The sequence below is a fragment of the Hemitrygon akajei genome, chromosome 3, assembly GCF_048418815.1.
Source record: "Hemitrygon akajei chromosome 3, sHemAka1.3, whole genome shotgun sequence".
NCBI classification, from domain to species: Eukaryota; Metazoa; Chordata; class Chondrichthyes; order Myliobatiformes; family Dasyatidae; genus Hemitrygon; species Hemitrygon akajei.
In genome coordinates, this window is record NC_133126.1 from 199,191,539 (window position 1) to 199,218,304 (window position 26,766).

General features: G+C 49.3%; 1 protein-coding gene across 1 annotated transcript in view; it reads right to left on the bottom strand.

Moving 5' to 3' along the window:
* LOC140724670 (IgGFc-binding protein-like) overlaps positions 1 to 26,766 on the bottom strand; it is a 68,334-nt gene that overhangs the window by 36,181 nt on the left and 5,387 nt on the right. Inside the window, exons 2-4 of the mRNA XM_073039096.1 lie at positions 25,241 to 25,390; positions 20,903 to 21,165; positions 13,873 to 13,960 (exon numbers count right to left, since the gene is read on the bottom strand). Coding sequence (XP_072895197.1) covers positions 13,873 to 13,960; positions 20,903 to 21,165; positions 25,241 to 25,390 — 501 coding nt within the window. The remainder of the gene's footprint in view (positions 1 to 13,872; positions 13,961 to 20,902; positions 21,166 to 25,240; positions 25,391 to 26,766) is intronic.

Consider the following 26,766-nt stretch of genomic DNA (forward strand, 5'->3'; position numbering starts at 1 on the left):
GGGGTGTAGGGGGATTGGGGATGTGGGTCAGTGGGGGTGTAGGGTGATTGGGGATGTGGGTCTGTGGGGTTTAGGGGGATTGGAGATGTTGGTCTGTGGTGTAGGGGGTTTGGCGTATGGGTAGTTGTGGTGTAGGGGGATTGGAGATGTGGGTCTGTGGCGGTGTAGGGGGATTGGGGAAGTGGGTCAGTGGGGGTGTAGGGGATTGGGGATGTGGGTCGGTGGTGGTGTAGGGGGATTGGGGATGTGGGTCAGTGGAGGTGTAGGGGGATTGGGGATGTGGGTCGGTGGTGGTGTAGGGGGATTGGGGATGTGGGTCAGTGGAGGTGTAGGGGGATTGGGGATGTGGGTCGGTGAGGGTGTAGGGGGATTGGGGATGTGGGTCGGTGGAGGTGTAGGGGGATTGGGGATGTGGGTCGGTGGTGGTGTAGGGGGATTGGGGATGTGGGTCAGTGGGGGTGTAGGGGATTGGGGATGTGGGTCGGTGGTGGTGTAGGGGAATTGGGGATGTGGGTCAGTGGAGGTGTAGGGGGATTGGGGATGTGGGTCGGTGTGGGTGTAGGGGGATTGGGGATGTGGGTCGGTGGTGGTGTAGGGGGATTGGGGATGTGGGTCGGTGGGGGTGTAGGAGGATTGGGGATGTGGGTTGGTGGGGGTGTAGGGGGATTGGGGATGTGGATCTGTGGGGGTGTAGGGTGATTGGGGATGTGGGTCTGTGGGGGTGTAGGGGGATTGGGGATGTGGGTCAGTGGGGGTGCAGGGTGATTGGGGATGTGGGTCAGTGGAGGTGCAGGGGGATTGGGGATGTGGGTCGGTGGGGGTGTAGGGGGATTGGGGATGTGGTCAGTGGGGGTGTAGGGTGATTGGGGATGTGGGTCGGTGGGGGTGTAGGGTGATTGGGGATGTGGGTCGGTGGGGGTGTAGGGGGATTGGGGATGTGGGTCGGTGGGGGTGTAGGGTGATTGGGGATGTGGGTCGGTGAGGGTGTAGGGGGATTGGGGATGTGGGTCTGTGGCGGTGTAGGAGGATTGGGGATGTGGGTCAGTGGAGGTGTAGGGGGATTGGGGATGTGGGTCGGTGGTGGTGTAGGGGGATTCGGGATGTGGGTCAGTGGAGGTGTAGGGGGATTGGGGATGTGGGTCGGTGGGGGTGTATGGGGATTGGGATATGGTTTGGTGGGGGTGTAGGGGATTGGGGATGTGGTTCGGTGGGGGTGTAGGGGGATTGGGGATGTGGGTAGGTGGGCGTGTAGGAGGATTGGGGATGTGGGTCGGTGGGGATGTAGGAGGATTGGGGATGTGGGTAGGTGGGCGTGTAGGAGGATTGGGGATCTGGGTCGGTGGGGGTGTAGGGGGATTGGGGATGTGGGTAGGTGGGCGTGTAGGGGGATTGGGGATGTGGGTCGGTGGTGGTGTAGGAGGATTGGGGATGTGGGTCGGTGGGGGTGTAGGAGGATTGGGGATGTGGGTCGGTGGGGGTGTAGGGTGATTGGGGATGTGGGTCTGTGGGGGTGTAGGGGGATTGGGGATGTGGGTCTGTGGGGGTGTAGGGGGATTGGGGATGTGGGTCGGTGGGGGTGTAGGGTGATTGGGGATGTGGGTCTGTGGGGGTGTAGGGGGATTGGGGATGTGGGTCTGTGGGGGTGTAGGGGGATTGGGGATGTGGGTCAGTGGGGGTGTAGGGTGATTGGGGATGTGGGTCTGTGGGGGTGTAGGGGGATTGGGGATGTGGGTCTGTGGGGGTGTAGGGGGATTGGGGATGTGGGTCAGTGGGGGTGTAGGGTGATTGGGGATGTGGGTCTGTGGGGTTTAGGGGGATTGGAGATGTTGGTCTGTGGTGTAGGGGGATTGGCGTATGGGTAGTTGTGATGTAGGGGGATTGGAGATGTGGGTCTGTGGCGGTGTAGGGGGATTGGGGATGTGGGTCAGTGGGGGTGTAGGGGATTGGGGATGTGGGTCGGTGGTGGTGTAGGGGGATTGGGGATGTGGGTCAGTGGAGGTGTAGGGGGATTGGGGATGTGGGTCGGTGGTGGTGTAGGGGGATTGGGGATGTGGGTCAGTGGAGGTGTAGGGGGATTGGGGATGTGGGTCGGTGGGGGTGTAGGGGGATTGGGGATGTGGGTCGGTGGAGGTGTAGGGGGATTGGGGATGTGGGTCGGTGGTGGTGTAGGGGGATTGGGGATGTGGGTCAGTGGGGGTGTAGGGAATTGGGGATGTGGGTCGGTGGTGGTGTAGGGGAATTGGGGATGTGGGTCAGTGGAGTTGTAGGGGGATTGGGGATGTGGGTCGGTGGTGGTGTAGGGGGATTGGGGATGTGGGTCAGTGGAGGTGTAGGGGGGTTGGGGATGTGGGTCAGTGGGGGTGTAGGGGGATTGGAGATGTTGGTCTGTGGCGGTGTAGGGGGATTGGGGATGTGGGTCAGTGGAGGTGTCAGGGGATTGGGGATGTGGGTCGGTGGTGGTGTAGGGGGATTGGGGATGTGGGTCGGTGGGGGTGTAGGGGGATTGGGGATGTGGGTCGGTGGGGGTGTAGGGGGATTGGGGATGTGGGTTGGTGGGGGTGTAGGGGGATTGGGGATGTGGGTTGGTGGGGGTGTAGGGGGATTGGGGATGTGGGTCTGTGGGGGTGTAGGGGGATGGGGATGTGGGTTGGTGGGGGTGTAGGGGGATTGGGGATGTGGGTTGGTGGGGGTGTAGGGGGATTGGGGATGTGGGTTGGTGGGGGTGTAGGGGGATTGGGGATGTGGGTCTGTGGGGGTGTAGGGGTATTGGGGATGTGGGTTGGTGGGGGTGTAGGGGGATTGGAGATGTGGGTCAGTGGAGGTGTAGGGGGATTGGGGATGTGGGTCGGTGGGGGTGTAGGGGGATTGGGGATATGGGTCGGTGGGGGTGTAGGGGGATTGGGGATATGGGTCGGTGGGGGTGTAGGGGATTGGGGATGTGGGTTGGTGGGGGTGTAGGGGGATTGGGGATGTGGGTATTTTGGGGTGTAGGGTGATTAGGGACGGGTAATTGGGGGTGTAGGGGGATTGGGGAAATGGGTAGGTTTGGTGTAGGGGGATTGGGGACATGGGTAGTTGGGGAGTAGGGGGATTGGGGATGTGGGTAATTGGTGGTGTAGGGGGATTGGGGTGATGTATGAGCGGAGGTGTAGGGAGATTCGGGATGTGGGTCAATCGGGTGTAGGGGGATTGGGGTAGTGGATGGGTGTGGGTGTAGGGGGATTGAGGAAATGGGTAGGTGGGGATGTAGGGGATTGGGGAAATGGGTAGGTGGGGTTTTGGGGGGATTGGGGACATGGGTAGTTGGGGAGTAGGGGGATTGGGGACATGGGTAGTTGGGGTGTAGGGTGATTGGGGATGTGGGTCGGTGGGGGTGTAGGGGGATTGGGGATGTGGGTCAGTGGGGGTGTAGGGGGATTTGGGATGTGTGTCAGTGGGGTTGTAGGGGGATTGGGGATGTGGGTCTGTGGGGGAGTAGGGGGATGGGGATGTGGGTCGGAGGTGGCGTAGGGGGATTGGGGATGGTGGTAGCTGGGGGTGTAGGGTGATTCGGGACATGGGTAATTGGGGGTGTAGGGGGTTTAGGGAAATGGGTAGGTAGGGTGTAGGGGGATTGTGGAATTGGGTAGGTGGGATGTAGGCGGATTGGGGAAATGGGTAGGTGAAGGTGTAGGGGATTGTGGATGTAGGTAGGTAGGGGTGTGGGTGATGTAGGAAGAGGGTAGGTGAGGTGTACAGGGATTAAGGTAGTCAGTAGGTGGGGCAAAGTGGGTAGATCGGGGTGTATGAGGATTGGGGAAATGAGTAGTTGGGGATGTGGGGGATTGAGGAAGTGGGTACATGTCTTGGATATGGGAAGTGGTAGGTGTGCGTGTAGGAGTATTGCTGATTGGGGAAAGGAATAGGTTGGAGAACAGGGGATTAGGTAGGTGGGGCTGTGGCGAAGTGGGTAGGTGGAGTTGTAAGGGATTGGGTGGGGTGTAGAGGGGAGTAAGAAGGTGGGGGTGTAGGAGGATTGGGGATGTGGGCCGTTGGGGGTGTCGGGAGATTGGGGATGTGGGTTTGTGGTGGTGTAGGGGATTGGGGTGATGTATGAGCGGAGGTGTAGGGAGTTTTGGGATGTGGGTCAATCGCGTGTAGGGGGATTGGGGTAGTGGATGGGTGTGGGTGTAGGGGGATTGAGGAAATGGGTAGGTGGGGATGTAGGGGATTGGGGAAATGGGTAGGTGGGGTTTTGGGGGGATTGGGGACATGGGTAGTTGGGGAGTAGGGGGATTGGGGATGTGGGTAATTTGGGGTGTAGGGGGATTGGTGAAATGGGTAATTGGGGGTGTAGGGGGTTGATTAAGGTAGTCAGTAGGTGGGGCAAAGTGGGTAGATGGGGGTGTATGAGGATTGGGGAAATGGGTAGGTGGGCTGTAGGGTGATTGGCACTGTGAGTATTTGGGGGTGTAGAGGGATTGGGGATGTGGGTCGGTGGGGGTGTAGGGGGATTGGGGATGTGGGTTGGTTGGGGTGTAGGGGGATTGGGGATGTGGGTCAGTGGTGGTGTAGGGGGATTGGGGATGTGGGTCGGTGGGGGTGTAGGGGGATTGGGGATGTGGGTCTGTGAGATGTAGGGGGATTGGGGATGTGGATCTGTGGGTTGTAGGCGGATTGGGGAAATGAGTAGATGAAGGTGTAGTGGATTGTGGATGTAGGTAGGTAGGGGTGTGGGTGATGTAGGAAGAGGGTAGATGAGGTGTACAGTGATTAAGGTAGTTAGTAGGTGGGGCAAAGTGGGTAGATCGGGATGTAGGGGATTGGGGAAATGGGTAGGTGGGGTTTTGGGGGATTGGGGACATGGGTAGTTGCGGAGTATGGGGATTGGAGAAATGGGTAGTGGTGTGTAGGGGGATTGGGGAAATGGGTAGGTGGGATGTAGGTGGATTGGGGAAATGGGTAATTGGGGAGTATAGGGATTGGGGAAATGGGTAGTGGGGTGTAGGGGGATTGGGGAAATGGGTAGGTGGGATGTAGGTGGATTGGGTAAATGGGTAGGTGATGGTGTAGGGGATTGTGGATGTAGGTAGGTAGGGGTGTGATTGATGCAGGCAGAGGGTATGTGAGGTGTACGGGGATTAAGGTAGTCAGTAGGTGGGGCAAAGTGGGTAGATGGGGGAGTATTAGGATTGGGGAAATGGGTAGGCGGGCTGTAGTGTGATTGGCACTGTGGGTATTTGGGGGTGTGGGGGTTTGGGGAAGTGGGTAGTTGCCTGCGTAGCGGTATTGCTGATGTGGTTAGCTGGGGAGTATGGGGTTTTGGGAAGTGGATATGTAGTGGTGTAGGAGGATTGGGGAAAGATGTGGGGGTGTTGGAGTAAAGGATATGCAGGTTGAACGGAGATTCGGGAAATAGGTTGGTGGAGGTATATAGAGATTGGGGAAGTGGGAAGGTAGAAGATTTAGGGGGATTGGCAATGTGAATAAGTCGGGATGTAGGGGATATGTGAAAGTGGTTCAGTAGGGTTTAGGGAGAGTGGCGATGTGAATAGTTTGGGGTGTTGGGGTGTGGGGAAAATGGTTAGGTGGGGATGCGGGGAATTGGGAATAGGGTATGCTGTGCTGTAGTGGGAATGGGGCAGTAGCCATATGGTGTGTAGAAAGATGCAGGAATTGAGTAGGTGGTGGTATAGAGGGACTGGGTAGGTGGGGTGTAGGGGGATTGGGAACGTGGGTAGGTGGGGGTGTATGGGGTTGAGGATTGGGGAAGTGTGAAGGTGGGAGTGTAGTGGGTCGAAACTGAGCACTTGGAGGTATAGCGGGATTGGGGAAGTGGGTCGGTGGGGGTGTAGGGGGATTGGGGATGTGTGTTGGTGGTGGTGTTGGGAGATTGGGGATGTGGGTCGGTGGGGGTGTAGGGGGATTGGGGATGTGGGTCGGTGGGGGTGTAGGGGGATTGGGGATGTGTGTCAGTGGGGGTGTAGAGGGATTGGGGACATGGGTAATTGGGGGTGTAGGCGGTTTAGGGAAATGGGTAGGTAGGGTGTAGGGGGATTGGGGAAATGGGTAGGTGGGGTGTAGGGGGATTGTGGAAATGGGTAGGTGGGATGTAGGCGGATTGGGGAAATGGGTAGGTGAAGGTGTAGGTGATTGTGGATGTAGGTAGGGGTGTGGGTGATGTAGGAAGAGGGTAGGTGAGGTGTACAGGGATTAAGGTAGTCAGTAGGTGGGGCAAAGTGGGTAGATCGGGGTGTATGAGGATTGGGGAAATGAGTAGTTGGGGATGTGGGGGATTGAGGAAGTGGGTACATGTCTTGGATATGGGAAGTGGAAGGTGTGGGTGTAGGAGTATTGCTGATTGGGGAAAGGAATAGGTTGGAGTACAGGGGATTGGGTAGGTGGGGCTGTGGCGAAGTGGGTAGGTGGAGTTGTAAGGGATTGGGTGGGGTGTAGAGGGGAGTAAGAACGTGGGGGTGTAGGAGGATTGGGGATGTGGGTCGTTGGGGGTGTCGGGAGATTGGGGATGTGCGTTTGTGGTGGTGTAGGGGATTGGGGTGATGTATGAGCGGAGGTGTAGGGAGTTTTGGGATGTGGGTCAATCGCGTGTCGGGGGATTGGGGTAGTGGATGGGTGTGGGTGTAGGGGGATTGAGGAAATGGGTAGGTGGGGATGTAGGGGATTGGGGAAATGGGTAGGTGGGGTTTTGGGGGGATTGGGGACATGGGTAGTTGGGGAGTAGGGGGATTGGGGATGTGGGTAATTTGGGGTGTAGGGGGATTGGGGAAATGGGTAGGTGGGGTGTAGGGGGATTGGGGATGTGGATCTGTGGGATGTAGGCGGATTGGGGAAATGAGTAGATGAAGGTGTAGGGGATTGTGGATGTAGGTAGGTAGGGGTGTGGGTGATGTAGGAAGAGGGTAGGTGAGGTGTACAGTGATTAAGGTAGTCAGTAGGTGGGGCAAAGTGGGTAGATGGGGGAGTATGAGGATTGGGGAAATGGGTAGGTGGGCTGTAGGGTGATTGGCACTGTGGGTATTTGGGGGTGTGGGGGTTTGGGGAAGTGGGTAGTTGCCTGTGTAGCGGTATTGCTGATGTGGTTAGCTGGGGAGTATGGGGTTTTGGGAAGTGGATGTGTAGTGGTGTAGGAGGATTGGGGAAAGATGTGGGGGTGTTGGAGAAAAGGATATGTTGGTTGAACGGAGATTCGGGAAATGGGTTGGTGGAGGTATATAGAGATTGGGGAAATGGGAAGGTAGAAGATTTAGGGGGATTGGCAATGTGAATAAGTCGGGATGTAGGGGATATGTGAAAGTGGTTCAGTAGGGTTTAGGGAGATTGGCGATGTGAATAGGTTGGGGTGTGGGGGTGTTGGGAAAATGGTTAGATGGGGATGTGGGGAATTGGGAAAGGGGTATGCTGTGCTGTAGTGGGAATGGGGCAGTAGCCATATGGTATGTAGAAAGATGCAGGAATTGAGTAGGTGGTGGTATAGAGGGACTGGGTAGGTGGGGTGTAGGGGGATTGGGAACGTGGGTAGGTGGGGGTGTATGGGGTTGAGGATTGGGGAAGTGTGAAGGTGGGAGTGTAGTGGGTCGAAACTGAGCACTTGGAGGTATAGGGGGTTTGGGGAAGGGTCAGTGGAGTGTATTAGGTTTGGGGAGATACACTGGGAGATACACTGGGAGATACCAACACTGGGAGATACCTGTGTTATTGTTCCATGGACACTGCTTGTGGGTGTAAGTGGATGTACAGGGGGATTGGGAATGTGGGTCGGAGGGGATGTAGGGGGATTGGGGATGTGGGTCGGTGGTGGTGTAGGGGGATTGGGGATGTGGGTCGGTGGTGGTGTTGGGAGATTGGGGATGTGGGTCGGTGGGGGTGTAGGGGGATTGGTGATGTGGGTCATTGGTGGTGTTGGGAGATTGGGGATGTGGGTCGGTGGGGGTGTAGGGGGATTGGGGATGTGGGTTGGTGGGGGTGTAGGGGGATTGGGGATGTGGTCAGTGGTGGTGTTGGGAGATTGGGGATGTGGGTCGGTGGGCGTGTAGGGGGATTGGGGATGTGGGTTGGTGGGGGTGTAGGGGGATTGGGGATGTGGTCAGTGGGGGTGTAGGGAGATTGGGGATGTGGGTCGGTGGGGGTGTAGGGGGATTGGGGATGTGGGTCGGTGAGGGTGTAGGGGAATTGGGGATGTGGGTCGGTGGGGGTGTAGGGGGATTGGGGATGTGGGTTGGTGGGGGTGTAGGGGGATTGGGGATGTGGTCAGTGGGGGTGTAGGGAGATTGGGGATGTGGGTCGGTGGGGGTGTAGGGGGATTGGGGATGTGGGTCAGTGGGGGTGTAGGAGGATTGGGGATGTGGGTCGGTGGTGGTGTAGGGTGATTGGGGATGTGGGTCTGTGGGGGTGTAGGGGGATTGGGGATGTGTGTCAGTGGGGGAGTAGGGGGATTGGGGATGTGGGTCAATAGACAATAGACAATAGACAATAGATGCAGAAGTAGACCATTCGGCCCTTCGAGCCTGCACCGCCATTTTGAGATCATAGCTGATCAATTACTACAATACCCAGTTCCTGCCTTGTCCCCTTATCCCTTGATTCCCCTATCCATAAGATACCTATCTGGCTCCTTCTTGAAAGCATCCAGAGAATTGGCCTCCACTACCTGCCGAGGCAGTGCATTCCAGACCCCCACAACTTTCTGGGAGAAGAAGTTTTTCCTTAACTCTGTCCTAAATGACCTACCCCTTATTCTCAAACCATGCCCTCTGGTACTGGACTCTCCCAGCATCTGGAACATATTTCCTGCCTCTATCTTGTCCAATCCCTTAATAATCTTATATGTTTCAATCAGATCGCCTTTCAATCTCCTTAATTCCGGCGTGTACAAGCCCAGTCTCTCTAACCTCTCTGCGTAAGACAGTCCAGACATCCCAGGAATTAACCTCATGAATCTACGCTGCACTTCCTCTACAGCCAGGATGTCCTTCCTTAACCCTGGAGACCAAAACTGTACAAAATACTCCAGGTGTGGTCTCACCAGGGCTCTGTACAAATGCAAGAGGATTTCCTTGCTCTTGTACTCAATTCCCTTTGTAATAAAGGCCAACATTCCATTAGCCTTCTTCACTGCCTGCTGCACTTGCTCATTCACCTTCAGTGACTGATGAACAAGGACTCCGAGGTCTCTTTGTATTTCTCCCTTACCCAACTCTACACCATTCAGATAATAATCTGCCTTCCTGTTCTTACTCCCAAAGTGGATAACCTCACACTTATTCACATTAAACGCCATCTGCCAAGTATCTGCCCACTCACCCAGCCTATCCAAGTCACCCTGAATTCTCCTAACATCCTCATCACATGTCACACTGCCACCCAGCTTAGTATCATCAGCAAATTTGCTGATGTTATTTTCTATGCCTTCATCCAAATCGTTGACGTAAATTGTAAACAGCTGTGGTCGCAATACCGAGCCCTGTGGCACCCCACTAGTCACCACCTGCCATTCCGAGAAACACCCATTCACCGCTACCCTTTGCTGTCTATCTGCCAACCAGTTTTCTATCCATGTCAATGCCTTCCCCCCGATGCCCTGAGCTTTGATTTTACCCACCAATCTTCTATGTGGGACCTTATCAAATGCCTTCTGAAAATCAGCATGGGGATGTGGGTCTGTGGGGGTGTAGGGGGATTGGGGATGTGGGTCAATGGGGGTGTAGGGGGATTGGGGATGTGGGTCAGTGGTGGTGTGGGGGGATTGAGAATGTGGGTCAGTGGGGGTGTAGGGGCATTGGGGATGGGGGTCGGTGGTGGTGTAGGGGGATTGGGGATGGGGGTCGGTGGGGGTGTAGGGGGATTGGGGATGTGGGTCGGTGGTGGTGTAGGGGGGGATGTGGGTCTGTGGTGTAGGGGGATTGGGGATGTGGGTCTGTGGGGGTGTAGGGGGATTGGGAATGTGGGTTGGTGGGGGTGTAGGGGGATTGGGGATGTGGGTTGGTTGGGGTGTAGGGGGATTGGGGCTGTGGGTTGGTGGGGGTGTAGGGGGATTGGGGATGTGGGTCGGTGAGGGTGTAGGGGGATTGGGGATGTGGGTCGGTGGGGGTGTAGGGGGATTGGGAATGTGGGTCGGTGGGGGTGTAGGGGGATTGGGGATGTGGGTTGGTTGGGGTGTAGGGGGATGTGGGTCTGTGGTGTAGGGGGATTGGGGATGTGGGTCAGTGGAGGTGTAGGGGGATTGGGGATGTGGGTCGGTGGGGGTGTAGGGGGATTGGGGATGTGGGTCGGTGGGGGTGTAGGGAGATTGGGGATGTGGGTCTGTGGGGGTGTAGGGGGATTGGGGCTGTGGGTTGGTGGGGGTGTAGGGGGATTGGGGATGTGGGTCGGTGAGGGTGTAGGGGGATTGGGGATGTGGGTCGGTGGGGGTGTAGGGGGATTGGGGATGTGGGTCGGTGGGGGTGTAGGGGGATTGGGAATGTGGGTTGGTGGGGGTGTAGGGGGATTGGGAATGTGGGTCGGTGGTGGTGTAGGGGGATTGGGGATGTGGGTCGGTGAGGGTGTAGGGGGATTGGGGATGTGGGTCGGTGGGGGTGTAGGGAGATTGGGGAAGTGGGTCGGTGAGGGTGTAGGGGGATTGGGGATGTGGGTTGGTGGTGGTGTAGGGGGATTGGGGATGTGGGTCGGTGGGGGTGTAGGGGGATTGGGGATGTGGGTCGGTGGGGGTGTAGGGGGATTGGGGATGTGGGTTGGTTGGGGTGTAGGGAGATTGGGGATGTGGGTCGGTGGGGGTGTAGGAGGATTGGGGATGTGGGTCGGTGGGGGTGTAGGGGGATTGGGGATGTGGGTCGGTGGGGGTGTAGGGTGATTGGGGATGTGGGTCTGTGGGGGTGTAGGGGGATTGGGGATGTGGGTCGGTGGGGGTGTAGGGGGATTGGGGATGTGGGTCGGTTGGGGTGTAGGGGGATTGGGGATGTGGGTCGGTGGGGGTGTAGGGGGATTGGGGATGTGGGTCGGTTGGGGTGTAGGGGGATTGGGGATGTGGGTCGGTGGGGGTGTAGGGGGATTGGGGATGTGGGTCGGTGGTGGTGTAGGGGGATTGGGGATGTGGGTCAGTGGGGGTGTAGGGGGATTGGGGATGTGGGTCGGTGGTGGTGTAGGGGGATTGGGGATGTGGGTCAGTGGTGGTGTAGGGGGATTGGGGATGTGGGTCGGTGGGGGTGTAGGGGGATTGGGGATGTGGGTCGGTTGGGGTGTAGGGGGATTGGGGATGTGGGTCGGTGGGGGTGTAGGGGGATTGGGGATGTGGGTCGGTTGGGGTGTAGGGGGATTGGGGATGTGGGTCAGTGGGGGTGTAGGGGGATTGGGGATGTGGGTCGGTGGTGGTGTAGGGGGATTGGGGATGTGGGTCGGTGGGGGTGTAGGGGGATTGGGGATGTGGGTTGGTGGGGGTGTAGGGGGATTGGGGATGTGGGTCTGTGGTGGTGTAGGGGGATTGGGGATGTGGGTTGGTGGGGGTGTAGGGGGATTGGGGATGTGGGTCGGTGGGGGTGTAGGGGGATTGGGGATGTGGGTTGGTGGGGGTGTAGGGGGATTGGGGATGTGGGTCGGTGGGCATGTAGGGGGATTTGGGTAAGTGGATAGGTGGCAGTTTAGGGGGATTGGAGAAGTATGTAGTTGGGAGTGTAGTTGGATTGAGGAATTGGGTAGGTGGGAATCTAGTGGGTTTAGGGTGTCTGGTTTGGTGCAGTATCCTCTTGCAATATATGAAAGCTGCAGTCACACGAGTAGAAAGGGTCACTGACTACATGTAGTCTGCAGGACTTGCATGTGTCCGGGACAAGAAAGCAGGCAGCATAAATTATGGCGGACACTACCCAGCCTGCAAGCTGCCTTTCCTTAATGTTCCTTCGGGAATGCACTATGACGCTGTAAAAAACAAAAGCTTCACACTGTCTTAAAAACATCTTTGCTGTTGCAACTGTTCCAGATCACCACACCCACCTCTACCTTTTACCCCTGTTGCGGTGGTGTTAGCACTTTAAAACACTTTTTATGGTGCTGTTTTCATTGTAAATGCATGCTGGTATTGATTTCCTGTATTTATGCACATTTATTGCATATCTGTCCTTGAACCTCTCTCTTTATTGAGAGGTGTAATGTGAAATAGTCCCTTTGAGCCGTGCTGCCCAACAATGCTCCAATTTAATCCCTAGCCTAATCATAGGACAATTTCCAATGAGCAATTAACCTACTGACCTTTATATCTTTGATTTGGGAGGACTCCAGAGCACTGGGGAAAACCCATTTACAGATGGGAAGGAAGTTAGAAACTCCTGACAGAGGATTTCAGAATTGAACCTCTGACCTCAATGCCCTGAGTGAGAATCACATCACCCAGACTGTTAAATTACCATACCTCTTTATTAGCTTTTTTGTGTAAATTATTTTTTTATTCATTATAATTATTGAATGTTATTTCCTATTGCATTTCACACTTTGACCGACACACCACAGCGAACTCCCAATACATGAAGAAAAATTTTTAATTTAATTTTAATTTGGAAATACAGTGCGGTGATAGGCCCTTCCAGCCCCAAAAGACAGCACTGCCTAATTATACCCATGTGACCAATTTACCGACTGATGCGTATGTCTTTGGAATGTGGGAGAAAACTGGATTGTCTGGAGAATACGCAGGCAGTCACGGGGGAGAACATACGGGAATTGAACCCTGGATGATCTGGCACTGTAATAGTGTTATGCTGTGCAGGTTGATAGTTGTGGTGTGTTGGCCTTCATTAATTAGGGGATTGTGTTCAGATGCCATGAGGTAATGTTGCAGCTCGATAAAAGTCTGGTTAGATCTCACTTGGACTGTTGTTTTCAGTTCTGGTTGCCTCATCAGAAAGATGAGGAAGCTTTAGAGAGGGTGCAGAGGAGATTTAGCCGGATGCTGCCAAGATTAGGCAAATTTAAGGCTATTCCCAATTTGAGGAATGGACTTCTCTACACACAAAGAGACAAAGTTGCAGATTTTTAAGTTTATCTAATTAGAATTTTCAGAAAGTTCGCAGATATATTTGCTTCAACTGGAAAATGCTTTAAGCTGTTTAAACTGTTTTCACACATTTTAAAAAATACTGTAAACTTGCCTTTAGTCAAGTGTTTTCCCTGAGCTAATATTCCTTTATTTTTCAGTATGTATTTATTGGTGCAGTGAAGTATTTTGGTTTGCCTTGCAGGTTGTCCGAGACTGGGAATCAGAGGGGCACTTGTCAAACTCCAAAAATAACCAAGACAGAACCCTGGGAGCAAGCAATGAGGAGAACTGGGAAGCAAGGATGAGAGACCATCTGATGATCCACTTCTTGTGCTTCTTGCCTGATGAGGACCCTGCGCAGCTTTGCAATAGATAGAATTGGAGACTTTATCTCCACTGATTGAACACTGCTACAAGGAATCCAAAGCTAACTAAAATAGAGGGTAAATCATAAACATGAGAAAGTCTGCATTTGCTGTAAATTGAAAGCAACACGCAAAATTTTCCCTGCCCCCTCCTTTCTCTTCTATTCCCCACTTACCTCTACTCACCTGCTTATCACCATCCCCTATGGTCTACTCTCCTCTCCTATCAGATTCCTCCCTCTTCAACCCTTTACCTTTCCTATCCCCATTGCTTCGCCTATCATCTTCTAGCTGGCTTCCATCCCCTCCCCCCACCTTTATTATTCTGGCTTCCTTCCTCTTTTTCAGTTCTGAAGAAGCGGCTCAGTCCAAAACATGGACGGCTTATTCATTTCTACAGACGCTGCCTGGCCTGCTGAGTTCCTCCAGCATTTTGTGTGTGTGTTGCTAAAAATAGAAAGCATGAGCTTTTATGTTAAATCTTACCACTGCCACAGTTTCCTTTTCGGATTGCTACGTTATCAATAGCTATGTCTCCGTTGTCTGTCTGCCCACGGATGGCCTCGAAGATGACCTAGAATGTCAACCAAAACCAAGAATTCATTCCACATATGAACCCGTTTCATATATGATATTGCAGTGTCATGACTCATCACTAACACCGATCCCAGTGTGAGGTCACGAACACAATAATGACCGATACTAGTATGTATGACTTGACTCTTGCAAATATACTGCAACCGTGAGTGTGTTTTCCAGCCAATAAAATCTATTTGAAATGTAAGCATTACAGGATGGGACACTGTTGCAACATAACCATATAACCATATAACAATTACAGCACAGAAACAGGCCATCTCGGCCCTTCTAGTCCAGGCTGAACGCTTACTCTCACCTAGTCCCACTGGCCCGCACTCAGCCCATAACCCTCCATTCCCTCCATTCCTTTCCTGTCCATAATATATACTGTGCAAGCCCTTCATTAGTCAGGGGATTGAGTTCAAGAGCCACAAGGTGAGGTTGCAGCTCTTAGAAATTCTGCTTAGACCAGATTAGGCTTTTTCCACTGTGGTCGGGTGGGACTACAACCAGAGGTCATGGGTGAAGGGTGAAAGGTGAAAAGTTTAAAGGGAACATGAGGGGAATCTTCTTCACTCAGAGGGTTGTGAGAGTGCGGAACGAGCTGCCAGAACAAGTAGTGCATGCAACCTGAATTTCAATATTTAAGAGAGGTTTGGATAGGTACGTGGATAGTAGAGATATGGCCCTGGAGCAGGTTAATGGGAGTAGGCAGTTTAAATGGTTCGGTATGGACTACAGTTTCTGTGCTGTACTCTATGATTTGAAGTACTGTGTTCCGTTCTGGACATCTCATTCGAGGAAGGACGAGGAAGCTTCAGAGAGGGTGCGGAGATGATTTACCAGGATGCTGTCTGGATTGGGGAGCACATCTTATAAGTACACATGAACCTCCAGGAGTGGCACAACAGCATAGCGTTTAATGTGACGCTATTACAGTACCAGCAACCTGGGTTCAACTCATACCACTGTCTGTAATGAGTTTGTATGCTCTACCCATGACTGCTTGGGTTTCTTCCCGTGTCCCAAAGATATACAGATTGACCTCATTGGTGTAAATTGGGTGGCGTTGGGCTGAGCAGCCTGTTAATGTGCTGTGCTCTAAATGAAATAAAAACTATCTGTCTGAGAACATGGGAAAAAGCAATTTCAAACTGAGAGCCTGTGGACGGATAGATCCAATTTCGACTTCATCACATGTTCTCAACATTTACTGTTTATTTATTATTATTTTCTTTCATTTTGTATTTGCACAGTTTGGTGTCAATTGCACATTGGTTGTTTGTCCATCTTGTTGCGTGCAGTCTTTCATTGATTCTATGGTGTTTCTGTCTGTTTGTTGTGAATGCATGCAAAGAAATTAATCTCAGGATTGAATATGGTGATATATATGTACTTTGATAATAAATTTACTTTGAACTTTAGCGCCTGCTTTCGCCATCCAGCATGGTTCTCAATCTGAAGTGACTATAAGGCATAGGAGCAGAATTAGGCCATTTGGCTTATCAAGTCTTCTTTGCCATTCCATCATTTATTTTCCCTTTCCAGTCCATTCTCCTGCCTTCTCCCATAACCTTTGACCTTACATAATCTTCCTGATCAAGACTTTATCAACCTCCACTTTAAATATACCAAAAGACGACCTTCATAGCCATCTATGGCAATGAGTTCCACAGATTTCCACTCACCCTCTGGCTAAGGAAATTTCTCCTAATCTGCTTTAAATGTACATCCCTCTAGTCTGAGGGTGTGTCCTCTGTTCTGAGACTTCCTCACTAGAGGAAACATCCTCCCTATATCCGCTCTATCTGAGCCTCTCAATATTCGATAGGTTTCAACGAGATCGCCCCCAGTGCTTCTAAACTCCAGTGAGTACAGGCCCAGAGCCAACAAATGCTTCTCATGTGTTAACCCTTTCACTCCCAGAATCATTCTCAAAACCTGCTCTGGACCTTTTCCCATGCCAGCACATCTTTTCTTAGATAATGGACCCAAAACTGCTCATAGTGCAGTCTGATTATTACCTTATGAGGCCTCAGTATTACATCCTTGATCCTTATTTTTCTCATGTTTCTAAAATAAGGAAATAACTAAAAAAAAATCCTTATGACACAGAAACCATTTTGACCCATCAAGTTGATGCGGACCAGAGAGCAATCTCATTCTACTGGTAATTTTCTCTGCAGTCTATTCTCTCCATGTTCAGAGGCTGCTTGGCCTGTTGAGTGTTTATGACGTACTGGTTTTCTTGCTGATCTGTGTCCAGCTTTTTCTCCACATGCCTTATTTATATTTCATAAAATTCAAATCTAAAATTAACAACTTAACCATCTAAAAGTATCTGTCCTCCGGGTCATTTTTTAACCATTTCTTACTCCTTACCCCAGCCATGCTCTGTTCCCCCACCCACCTCCCATTGCACAGAAAATACAAAATCCTAAAAGCAGATACCACACTCAAGAACAGTTTCTTATCCCACTGTTGGAAGTCTATTGATTGTTTCTCGGTACAATACAATGGATTTGGGCCTCAAAATCTAAGCCTTCATGGCCTTGCACCTTATTGTTGCCTACACTGCACTTTCTCTCACTTTATGCTACATCTGATTATCACTTAGCAACACAGAGAAAATGCTGGAGGAACTCAGCAAGCCTGTCAGTATCTATGGAGTGGAATGAACTGTTGATGTTTTAGGCCAAGACCCTTAATCAGGATCCTCTGTTTCTGCTATAATTTTCCCCTTTGTATGATCTCAACGTACTGACATGATGAAATGAGCAAAACTTTTCACTGTACTTCAGTATATAGGACCATAAGATATAGCAGCAGAATTAGGCCATTTGGCCTATCGAGTCTGCTTCACCATTTCATCATGGCTGATCCAATTTTCCCCTCAGCCCCGATCTCTTGCCTTCTCCCTGACCAATCAGCAATCTATCAACCTCTGCCTTAAATATACAGACTTGGTCTGCATAGCTTCCTGTAGAAACAAAATCCACAGATTCACCACTCTCTGGCTCAAGAAATACCTCATCACCTCCATTTTAAAAGGACAGCCCTCTATTCTGAGGCTGTGTCCTCTGGTCTTAGACTCTTCCACCAAAGGAAACATCCTACCTACATCCACTCTATCAAGGCCTTTCACCATTTGATTGGTTTCAATGAGGTCACCCTTCATTCTAGTGAGTACAAGACCAGAACCATCAGACAGTCTTCATAGGACAAGCCATTTAACCCTGGAATCATCTTCGTGAACCTCCTTTGACCCTCTCCAGATTCAGCACATCCTTTCTAAGATAAGGGGCCCAAACCTGCTCACCATATTTAAAGTGCAGCTTCACCAGTGCTTTATAAAGTTTCAACATTACATCCTTGCTTTTCTATTCCAGTCCTCTTGAAATGAATACTGATATTGCATTTGCCTTCCTCACCACAGACTCAGCCTGCAAATCAACCTTTAGTGAATCCTGCACAAAGACTCCCAAGCTCCTTTGCACCTCAGTTTTTTTGTATTTTCTCTCCATTTAGAAAATAGTCAACCCTTTAATTTCTTCTACCAAGGTGCATGACCATACACTTACTAACACTGTATTCCATCTGCCATTTTTCTGCCCATTCTCTTAATCTGTCTAAGTCCTTCTGTAGCCTCTCTACTTCCTCAAACTACCTGCCCCTCCACCTATCTTCATATTGTCTGCAAACTTTGCAACAAAGCCATCAATTCCATCATCCAAATCATTAACATATAATGTAAAAAAATTGATTCCAACACAGACCCCTGTGGAACACCAATAGTCACTGACAGCCAATCAGAAGAGGCTCCCTTTGTTCCCACTCTTTGTCTACTGTCAATCAGCCACTGCTTTAACTGTGCTAGAATCTTTCCTGTAATACCCTGGGTGCATAGCTTGTCAAGCAGCCTCATGTAAGGCACCTTGTCAAAGGGCTTCTGAAAATGAAGTACACAAAATCAGTCATTTCTCCATTGTCTATACTGCTTGTTATTTCTTCAAAGAATTCCAAAAGATTTGTCAGGCAAGATTTTCCCTTGAGGGAGTCATGCTGACTATAGCCTATTTTATTTTGTGCCTCCAATTACCCTGAGACCTCATCCTCAATAGTCGACTCCAACATCTTTCCAACCAGTGAGGTCAAACTAAATAGCCTGTTATTTCCTTTCTTCTGCCTCTCTTCCTTCTTGAAGAGTAGAGTGATATTTGCAATTTTCCACTCTTCCTGATATATATTGAGTGATATATCCACTCTTCCTATATTATAGGTTCTACTGATTCTTGAAAGGTCATTACTAATGCCTCCACAGTCTCTTCGGCCACCTCTTTCAGAACCCTGGAGTGTGTACCATCTCGTCCAGGTGACTTATCTACCTTCAGACCTTTCAGATTCCCAAGAATACTCTCCCTAGTCATGGTAATTTTACACACTTCATGCCCCCGACAGCTGGAACTTCCACCATAATGCTGGTGTATGCTACAGTGAAGACTGATGCAAAATACTTACTCTGTTCAGTTCATCCACTGTTCTGTTGTCCCCTATTACTACCTCTTCAGCATTGTTTTTCAGCAGCCGATATCCACTCTCACCTCTCCTTTATACTTCATATATCTGAAGAAACTTTTGGTATCCTCTTTAACGCTATTGGTTAGCTTACTTTTGTATTCCATCTTTACCTTCTTAATGACTTTTTTAGTTACCTTCTGTTGGTATTTGAAGGCTTCCCAATTCCTTCGAATCCCAATAGTTTTTGCTCTATTATATGCCCTCTCTTTGGCTTTTATGTTGGCTTTGACTTCCCTTGTTAGCCATGGTTGTGTCATCTTGCCTTTAGAATACTTCTTCCTCTTTAGAATGTATCTATCCTGTACCTTCTGAATTGCTTCCAGAAATTCCAGCCATTGCTGCTCTGCCGTCATCCCTGCCAGTGTTCTTTTCCGATCAATTCTGGCCAACTCCTCTCTCATGCCTCTGTAATTCCCTTTACTCCACTCTCAAACTGATACATCAGTCTTTAGCTTCTCCTTTTCAAAAGTCAGGGTGAATTCAATCATATTATGATCACTTTCCCCGAAGGGTTCTTTTACCTTAAGCTCTTAATCAATTTCAGTTCATTGCACAACACCCAATCCAGAATAGTAGATCCCTTCATGGGCTCAGCCACGAGCTGCTCTAAAAAGCCATCTCATAGGAATTCTAGAAATTACCCTTCTTGGAATCGAGCACCAACCTGATTTTCACAATCTACCTGTCTATTGAATTGCCCATTTCTATAATAACATTGCCCTTTTGGCATGCATTATCTCTCTCCTGTTATAATTTGTAGAACACATCCTTACTACTGCTTGGGGGTCTGTATACAATCCATCAGGGTCTTTATACCCTTGCAGTCCCTTAACTTTATCCACAATGATTCAACACCTTCCCACCCTATGTCACCTCTTTCTAATGATTTGATTTCATTTTTTACAAGCAGAACAATGCCATCCCCTCTGCCTTCCTTCCCATCCTTTTGGTACGATGTGTATCCTTGGACATTAAGCTCCCAGCTATAATCTTCTTTCAGCCATGATTCAGTGATGCCTACAACATCATACATGCCAGTCTGTAACTGTGCTACAAGTTGATCGACCTTATTCTGTATACTGCACACATTCAAACATAACACCTTCAGTCCTGCATTCACCCTTTTCGATTTTATCCACATTTTACATTGCAACTCATCCAGTTGACTTTTACCCTGTCATCAGCCTTCCCTTGCTAGGAGTCTCACTACACATTGCTTCTGTTACCTCATCCTCAGCACTATCACTCCAGTTCCTATCCCCTACCAAATTATTTAAATCCATCTGAACAACTCTACCCAGTCTGCCCGCAAGAACATTGGACACCTTCAGGTCAGACCTTCTCCAGAAGAGATCCCAATGATCCATAAATCTGAACCCCTGGCCCCGGCACCAATTCCTCAGCTATGCATTCACCTGCCAAATCAGTCTATTCTTACCCTCACTGACACATGGCACAGGCAGCAATCCAGAGATTACCCTGTGGGTCCTGTTTCTCAGCTTTCTACTAGCTCCTTAAAATGACTCTTCAGGACCTCCTCAGCTAGTCTATTGTCATTGGTGTCAATATGTACCAAGACTTCTGGCTGCTTATCCTTGCCCTTGAAAATACCATGGACACGATCTGAGAAATCCCTCATCCTGGCACCAGGGAGGCAACATACCATCTGGGTGTATAACACAACTTTGCCTCTGTTCCTCTGACTGAGGAATCTCCTATCAACTCTGCAGTCCTTCTCACCTCTCTGCTCTTCTGCCAGAGACCCAGTCACAGTGGCCCCCACTGCTTGTCCCCCTCAATAGTCTCTAAAGTTGTATAACTGTTATTGAGGGGAACAGCCACAGGTTACTCTGTACCGGTTGTGCTTTCCCCCACCTTTTCCTCACAGTCACCCAGTAAACCTGTCTCCTGCAACCTAGGGTGACTACCTCCCTGTAGCTGGTCGCTCCCCAAATCAGAAAAACTGCCACAAAACTCTGCCTTCAAAATTTCGATATCTGACAATGATAAATTAATTAGCTTAAACCTATGCCTTCTGATTGTAGGTAACCTTGCAATGGGAACAACTTTACTACAGCATACCATAGCATTACTTCCCTGTCAGGTCCAGTTATTCCTCTCCACAAAGCAATTTCACCCCAGGCATCATGACATATGCCAGTCATCTGCTTCTGACTCCACAAAAGTTATGGTCATGGAAAAGTACAACACAGAAACAAGCCCTTTGGCTCACCTAGTCCGCGGTGAACCATTTAAACTGCCTACTCCCTGACTTGTTCAGAAATTAATAGGGTAAGCTTGATAGAATCGTGTTTCTAACATACAGTATATTGATTTAAAATTTAACCATTTAAGTTACCTTTATGTTGGAGCTTCTTGTAAAATGAACTGTCTGTGATCCATATAGCCAGGATGGTCCCTGGTTGCCATTCCTTCTCCAGATATCTCTTTCTATCAGATGCTCCTGAATCACCACCTTAAGTTCATTTTGGGTCTCCGATCCCAACATGTGATACCAGAAGTCGATGCATATTTCTCCAGACGCGGTGAATTCCACGCTCTCCAATCTAATCAGCTGTGATGGTACCAAGTTGCTGGCCTCTTGGTAAAGGAAGTAGCCACCTGTGTATTCAAACACGATGAAAACAGATTTCCTCGGAGGTACATAACTCTATAAGTCAACTTAAAGGTTTAAAGGTTAGCTTTTTTAGCCACATGTACACAGTGAAATGCGTTGTTTGTGTCAATGGCCAACACAGTCTGAGGACGTGCTGGGGGCAGCCCGCAAGTGCCACCGGGCTCCCAGCGCCAACATAACATGCCCACAACTTACTAACTCCAACCAATACATCTCTGGAATGTGGGAGAAAGCCAGAGAGTATAGGCAAGCGTTACTCACTGTTGGGTCCAAAATATGAAATTGTGGGAGGAAGCCAGTGCACCTGAAGGCAATCCCCATGGTCACAGGGCGAGAGGTTTTGGGCCTGTTTTCCAATGCTGACATTGGAGCGGGTTCAATGGAGGCTCACGAAAATGATTCCAGGATTGAAAGGATTATCATATGAAGAGCATTTGATGGCTCTGGGCTTGTACTCACTGGGATTCAGAAGAATGAGGGGTGACCTCATTGATACCTATTGAGCTTGATAGGCCTTGAGAGAGTGGAAATGGTGAGGATGTTTCCTATTGTGGGGGAGACTAAGACCAGAGGACACAGCCTCAGAATAGAGAGATATCCATTTAGAATGGAGATGAGGAGGAATTTCTTTAGCTAGAGGGTGGTGAATCTGTGGAATTTGTTGCCACAGACGGCTGTGGAGGCCAAGTCACTGAGTATACTTAAGGCAGAGGTTGATCAATTCTTGATTAGTCAGGGCATGAAGGGATGTGGGGAGAAGGCAGGAGATTTGGGGCCGAGGGAAAATGGGTCAGCCATGATGAAATGGCAGAGCAGCCTCAATTGGCCACATGGCCTCATTCTGCTCCTATATCTTACGGAGAAAATCCATTATGGAGCAGTGGGAATTGAATCCTGATCACTGGTGCTGTAAAACATTATGCTAGCTGTGACACTACTATGCTGTTCCAAGTTAACTGTGTTCTCGAAAGGACAGGGTTAAAACAGTTGAATAACAGACCTGACTTGTGTGATTGACTTTTGTTGAACAATAGAAGCCAACGTTGCCAGTGGCAGTATGATGTGTGGTGGAGAGTATAGTGACCGCTTGTATCACGGCCTGGTATGGGAACACCAATGCCCTTGAATGGAAAATCTACAAAAAAGTGGTGGATATGGCCCAGCCCACCACTGGTGAAGCCCTCCCCACCACTGAGCACATCTACACATTGTTGTCATAGGAAAGCAGCTTCCAGCATCAAGCACCCCCACCATCCAGGACATGCTCTCTTCTTGCCTTTGCCATCAGGAAGGTGATACAGGAACCTCAGGACCCACACCACTGGGTTCAGGAACAGCTATTACCCCTCAACCATCAGGTCCCACACCACCAGGTTCAGGAACAGTAATTACCCCTCAACCATCAGGTCCCACACCACCAGGTTCAGGAACAGTAATTACCCTACAACCATCAGGTCCCACACTACCAGGTTCAGGAACAGTAATTACCCCTCAACCATCAGGTCCCACACCACCAGGTTCAGGAACAGTAATTACCCCTCAACCTCAGGTCCCACGCCACCAGGTTCAGGAACAGTAATTACCCCTCAACCTCAGGTCCCACACCACCAGGTTCAGGAACAGTTATTACCCTACAACCATCAGGTCCCACACCACCAGGTTCAGGAACAGTTATTACCCCTCAACCATCAGGTCCCACACCACCAGGTTCAGGAACAGTAATTACCCCTCAACCATCAGGTCCCACACCACCGGGTTCAGGAACAGTTATTACCCCTCAACCATCAGGTCCCACACCACCGGGTTCAGGAACAGTTATTACCCCTCAACCATCAGGTCCCACACCACCAGGTTCAGGAACAGTAATTACCCCTCAACCATCAGGTCCCACACTACCAGGTTCAGGAACAGTAATTACCCCTCAACCATCAGGTCCCACACCACCAGGTTCAGGAACAGTAATTACCCCTCAACCATCAGGTCCCACACCACCAGGTTCAGGAACAGTAATTACCCCTCAACCATCAAGCTTTTGAACCAGAGGGGATAACTTCACTCAACTTCACTTGCCACATCACAGAATTGTTCCTACAACCTATAGACTCACTTTTGAGGACCCTTCATCTCATTTTCTAATATTTATTGCACATTTATTTATCATTATTATTTTGTTTGTTTTTCTCTTTTTCTATTTGCAGTTTGTTGTCTTTTACACATTGGTTGTTCATCTTATTCATTGATTTTACTGTGTTTCTTTGTATTTACTGTGAATGCCCACAAGAAAATGAATCTCGGGCTTGTAAATAGTGACATATACATACTTTAATAATAAATTTACTTTGAACTTTGACACTATCATCCCATAAACAGGTAAAAAAGGTAATAATTTGACTGTACCTAAGAGTTTTGCTATTTCACCTGAGAGTAGGAAGATTATGGTTATGTACATGACTCAAGAGGTATGTGCCCTTGATCAAAAAACCTTACCACAGCATATAGCGTAGCGGGTAGTGTAATGCTATTACAGCACCAGTAGTTAGTGATTGGGGTTCAATTCCCACTACTGCCTGTAAGAGGTTTGTAATTCTCCTTGTGGCCGCGTGGGTTTCCTCCAGGTGCTCTTGTCTCCTCCCACATTCCATAGACGAACTGGTTAGGGTTAGAGTTAGTAAGTTGTGGGTCCACTGTGCAGGCTGCCCAGCTCAATTTTTGTTGATTTGATTTGACGCAAAGGGCACATTTCACTGTATGTTTTGATGTACATGTGCCGAATAAAAATAAGGTCAGTAGAAAGGGTCTCTGACTGCAGTCTGCCATCACTACAGGACTTGGATATGTTCAGGACAAAGAAGCAGGAAGGAAAAGTCATCGCAGACACTACCCACTTAGCAAACTGCCTTTTCCATAATCTCCTTTCTGGAATGCACTATCCGGCTATTAAAACAAAAACCTAACGCCATTTAAAGCATTTCTTCCCCGGGCAGTTAATATGATCAACTATTTTAGTTACCCAATTACCCACCCCCTCTATCTGTTACCAACATCACTCCACTGCAACGTCAACACTTTAAACCACTTTTCACAATGCCATTAACATTGTAAATACCTGCTAGTGCTTATGAGTTGATGCACATTTTCTTCTATATCCATATTTTAAACTTTATTTTTATATAATTCTTTGTAATTGCTGAACATTGTTTTTGGTTGCTTGTCACACCCTGACCTGCTCACCGCAGCAAATTCCTGATCCATGTAAAGGTACGTGGTGAATAAAGTTGATCCTTCATCCTTGAAGCTGCCTAACCTGCTGAGTGCTTCCAGCATTTTCTGTTTTTGTGCAGCGTGATTTAATATTGGGAAGAAGGATGAGGAGAAACAGCGCGATTGAAAGATATAATTCTAAAATGGGTGCAGGAACAGACAGACCTGGGAGTTTACACCCTCAGTGGGAACCTACATTAGGTGTCTCCTACACCTAATAAGGTGGCCACTGAGTGCATGTTCATGGTTTTCTGCTGCTGTAGCCTGTCCACTTCAAGGTTAAATGTGCTCTATGTTCAGCGATGCTCTTCTGTTGACCCCTCTTGTAACACGTGGTTATTTGAGTTACTGCCACCTTCCTGCCCGTTTGAACCAGTCTGGCCATTCTCCTCTGACCTCTCTCATTAACAGGACATTTTCACCCACAGAATTGCCACTCACTGGATTTTTAAAATAATTTTCTCACCATTCTCTGTAAACTCTGGAAACTGTTGTGGGTGAAAATCCCGGGAGATCAGCAGTTTCTGAGATACTCAAACCACCCTGTCTGGCACCACCAATCATTTCATGGTCAAAGTCACTTAGATCACATTTTTCCCCTTTCTGATGTTTGGTCTGAACAACATCTGAACCTCTTGACCATGTCTGCATGCTTTTATGCATTGAGTTGCTGCTACACGATTGGCTGATTAGGTATTTGCATTAACGGGCAGGTGTACCTAATAAAATGGCCACTGAATGTATGGATAAATCTCTGGGGTTAACAGACATTCTGCAATCAGTGCTGAAGGATCTCACCTCCATCTGGGTAATCTTTCTCTGGACCAGTTCCCAACGTTGGCGTAGCATGCTTGGTCCTTATCCAGTTTCCATCGTCACTTTCACAGGGCTGGATCCAGTCACAAAATGGCTTTTTATTGTTGTTGAAATCACATCTTGTGATGTAATCTACAGAAACACAATTGAAATGTGCTACTTTTATTTTCTACTTCTTTGGAGAGACTGATAAACACAATCAGCAGAACAGAAGTTCATAAGACAATAAGGCATAAGTGTAGAATTAGACCATTTGGCCTATCGTGTCTGCACAGCAAATCCATCATGGCTGATTTATTTTCCCTATTAATCACATTCTTCTGCCTTCTCCCCAAAACCTTTGATGCCCTTACTAATCAAGTACCTATCAACCTCTGCTTTAAATACACCCCATGACTTGGCCTCCACAGTTACCTGCGGCACGGATGAATCCACAGATTCATCCACCTCTGGCTAGAGAAGATCCTCCTCATCTCTGTTCTAAATGGATGTCCTTCTATCCTAGGCTGTGCCATCTGGTTCTAGACTCCCCCACTATAAGAAACATCCTCTCCACATCCACTCCATCTAGGCGTTTCAATGTTTAATAGGTTTTGAAGAGATTCCCCATCATTCTTCCAAACTCCAGCAAGTACAGGCCCAAAACCAACAAATGCTGCTCATACATTAACTTGTAATTGTTGGAATAATTCTTGTGAACTTCCTCCGGACTGTCTCCGATGTCAGCACATTCCTTCTTAGACAAGGGGCCCAAAACTTCTCACAATACTTCAAATAAGTGCAATTACAAAGAAAGCACAACAGTGCCTCTACTTCCTCAGGAGTCTGTGGAGATTCGGCATGTCATCAAAAACTTTGACAAACTTTTATAGTTGTGTGGTGGAGAGTATACTGACTGGTTGCATCGCAGCCTGGTATGGGAACACCAACGCCCTTGAATGGAAAAGCCTACAAAAGAATAATGGAAATGGCCCAGTCCATTATGGAAAAAGCCCTCCCAACCATTGAGCACATCTACTGTTACAAGAGAGCAGTGTCCACCATCCATGCTGTCTTCTCACAGCTGCCATCGGGAACCAGGTACAGGAGCCTCATGAGCCACACCATCAGCTTCAGGAAAGCTATTACTCTTCAACCGTCAGGCTCTTGACCCAGAGGGGATAACTTCATTTACCTTCACTATTCCCACCACTGAGCTGTTCCCACAACCAATGGACTCACTTTCAAGGCCTTTTCATCTGATGTTCTCAATATTTATTGCTTACTTATTTATAATTCTTATTTCTTGCCTTTTATAGTTCCAAGGTTGGTTGTCTACTGCAGTCTGGTTGAACACCCAAGTTGGGACAGACTTTCATTGATTCTCTTATGGTTACCGTTCTATAGATTTATTGAGTATGCTCAAAAGAAAATGAATCTCAGGGTTGTATATGGTGACATATATGTACTTTGATAATAAATCTACTTTGAACTTCGAAGTGCGGTTTGACCAATGCCTTATAAAGCCT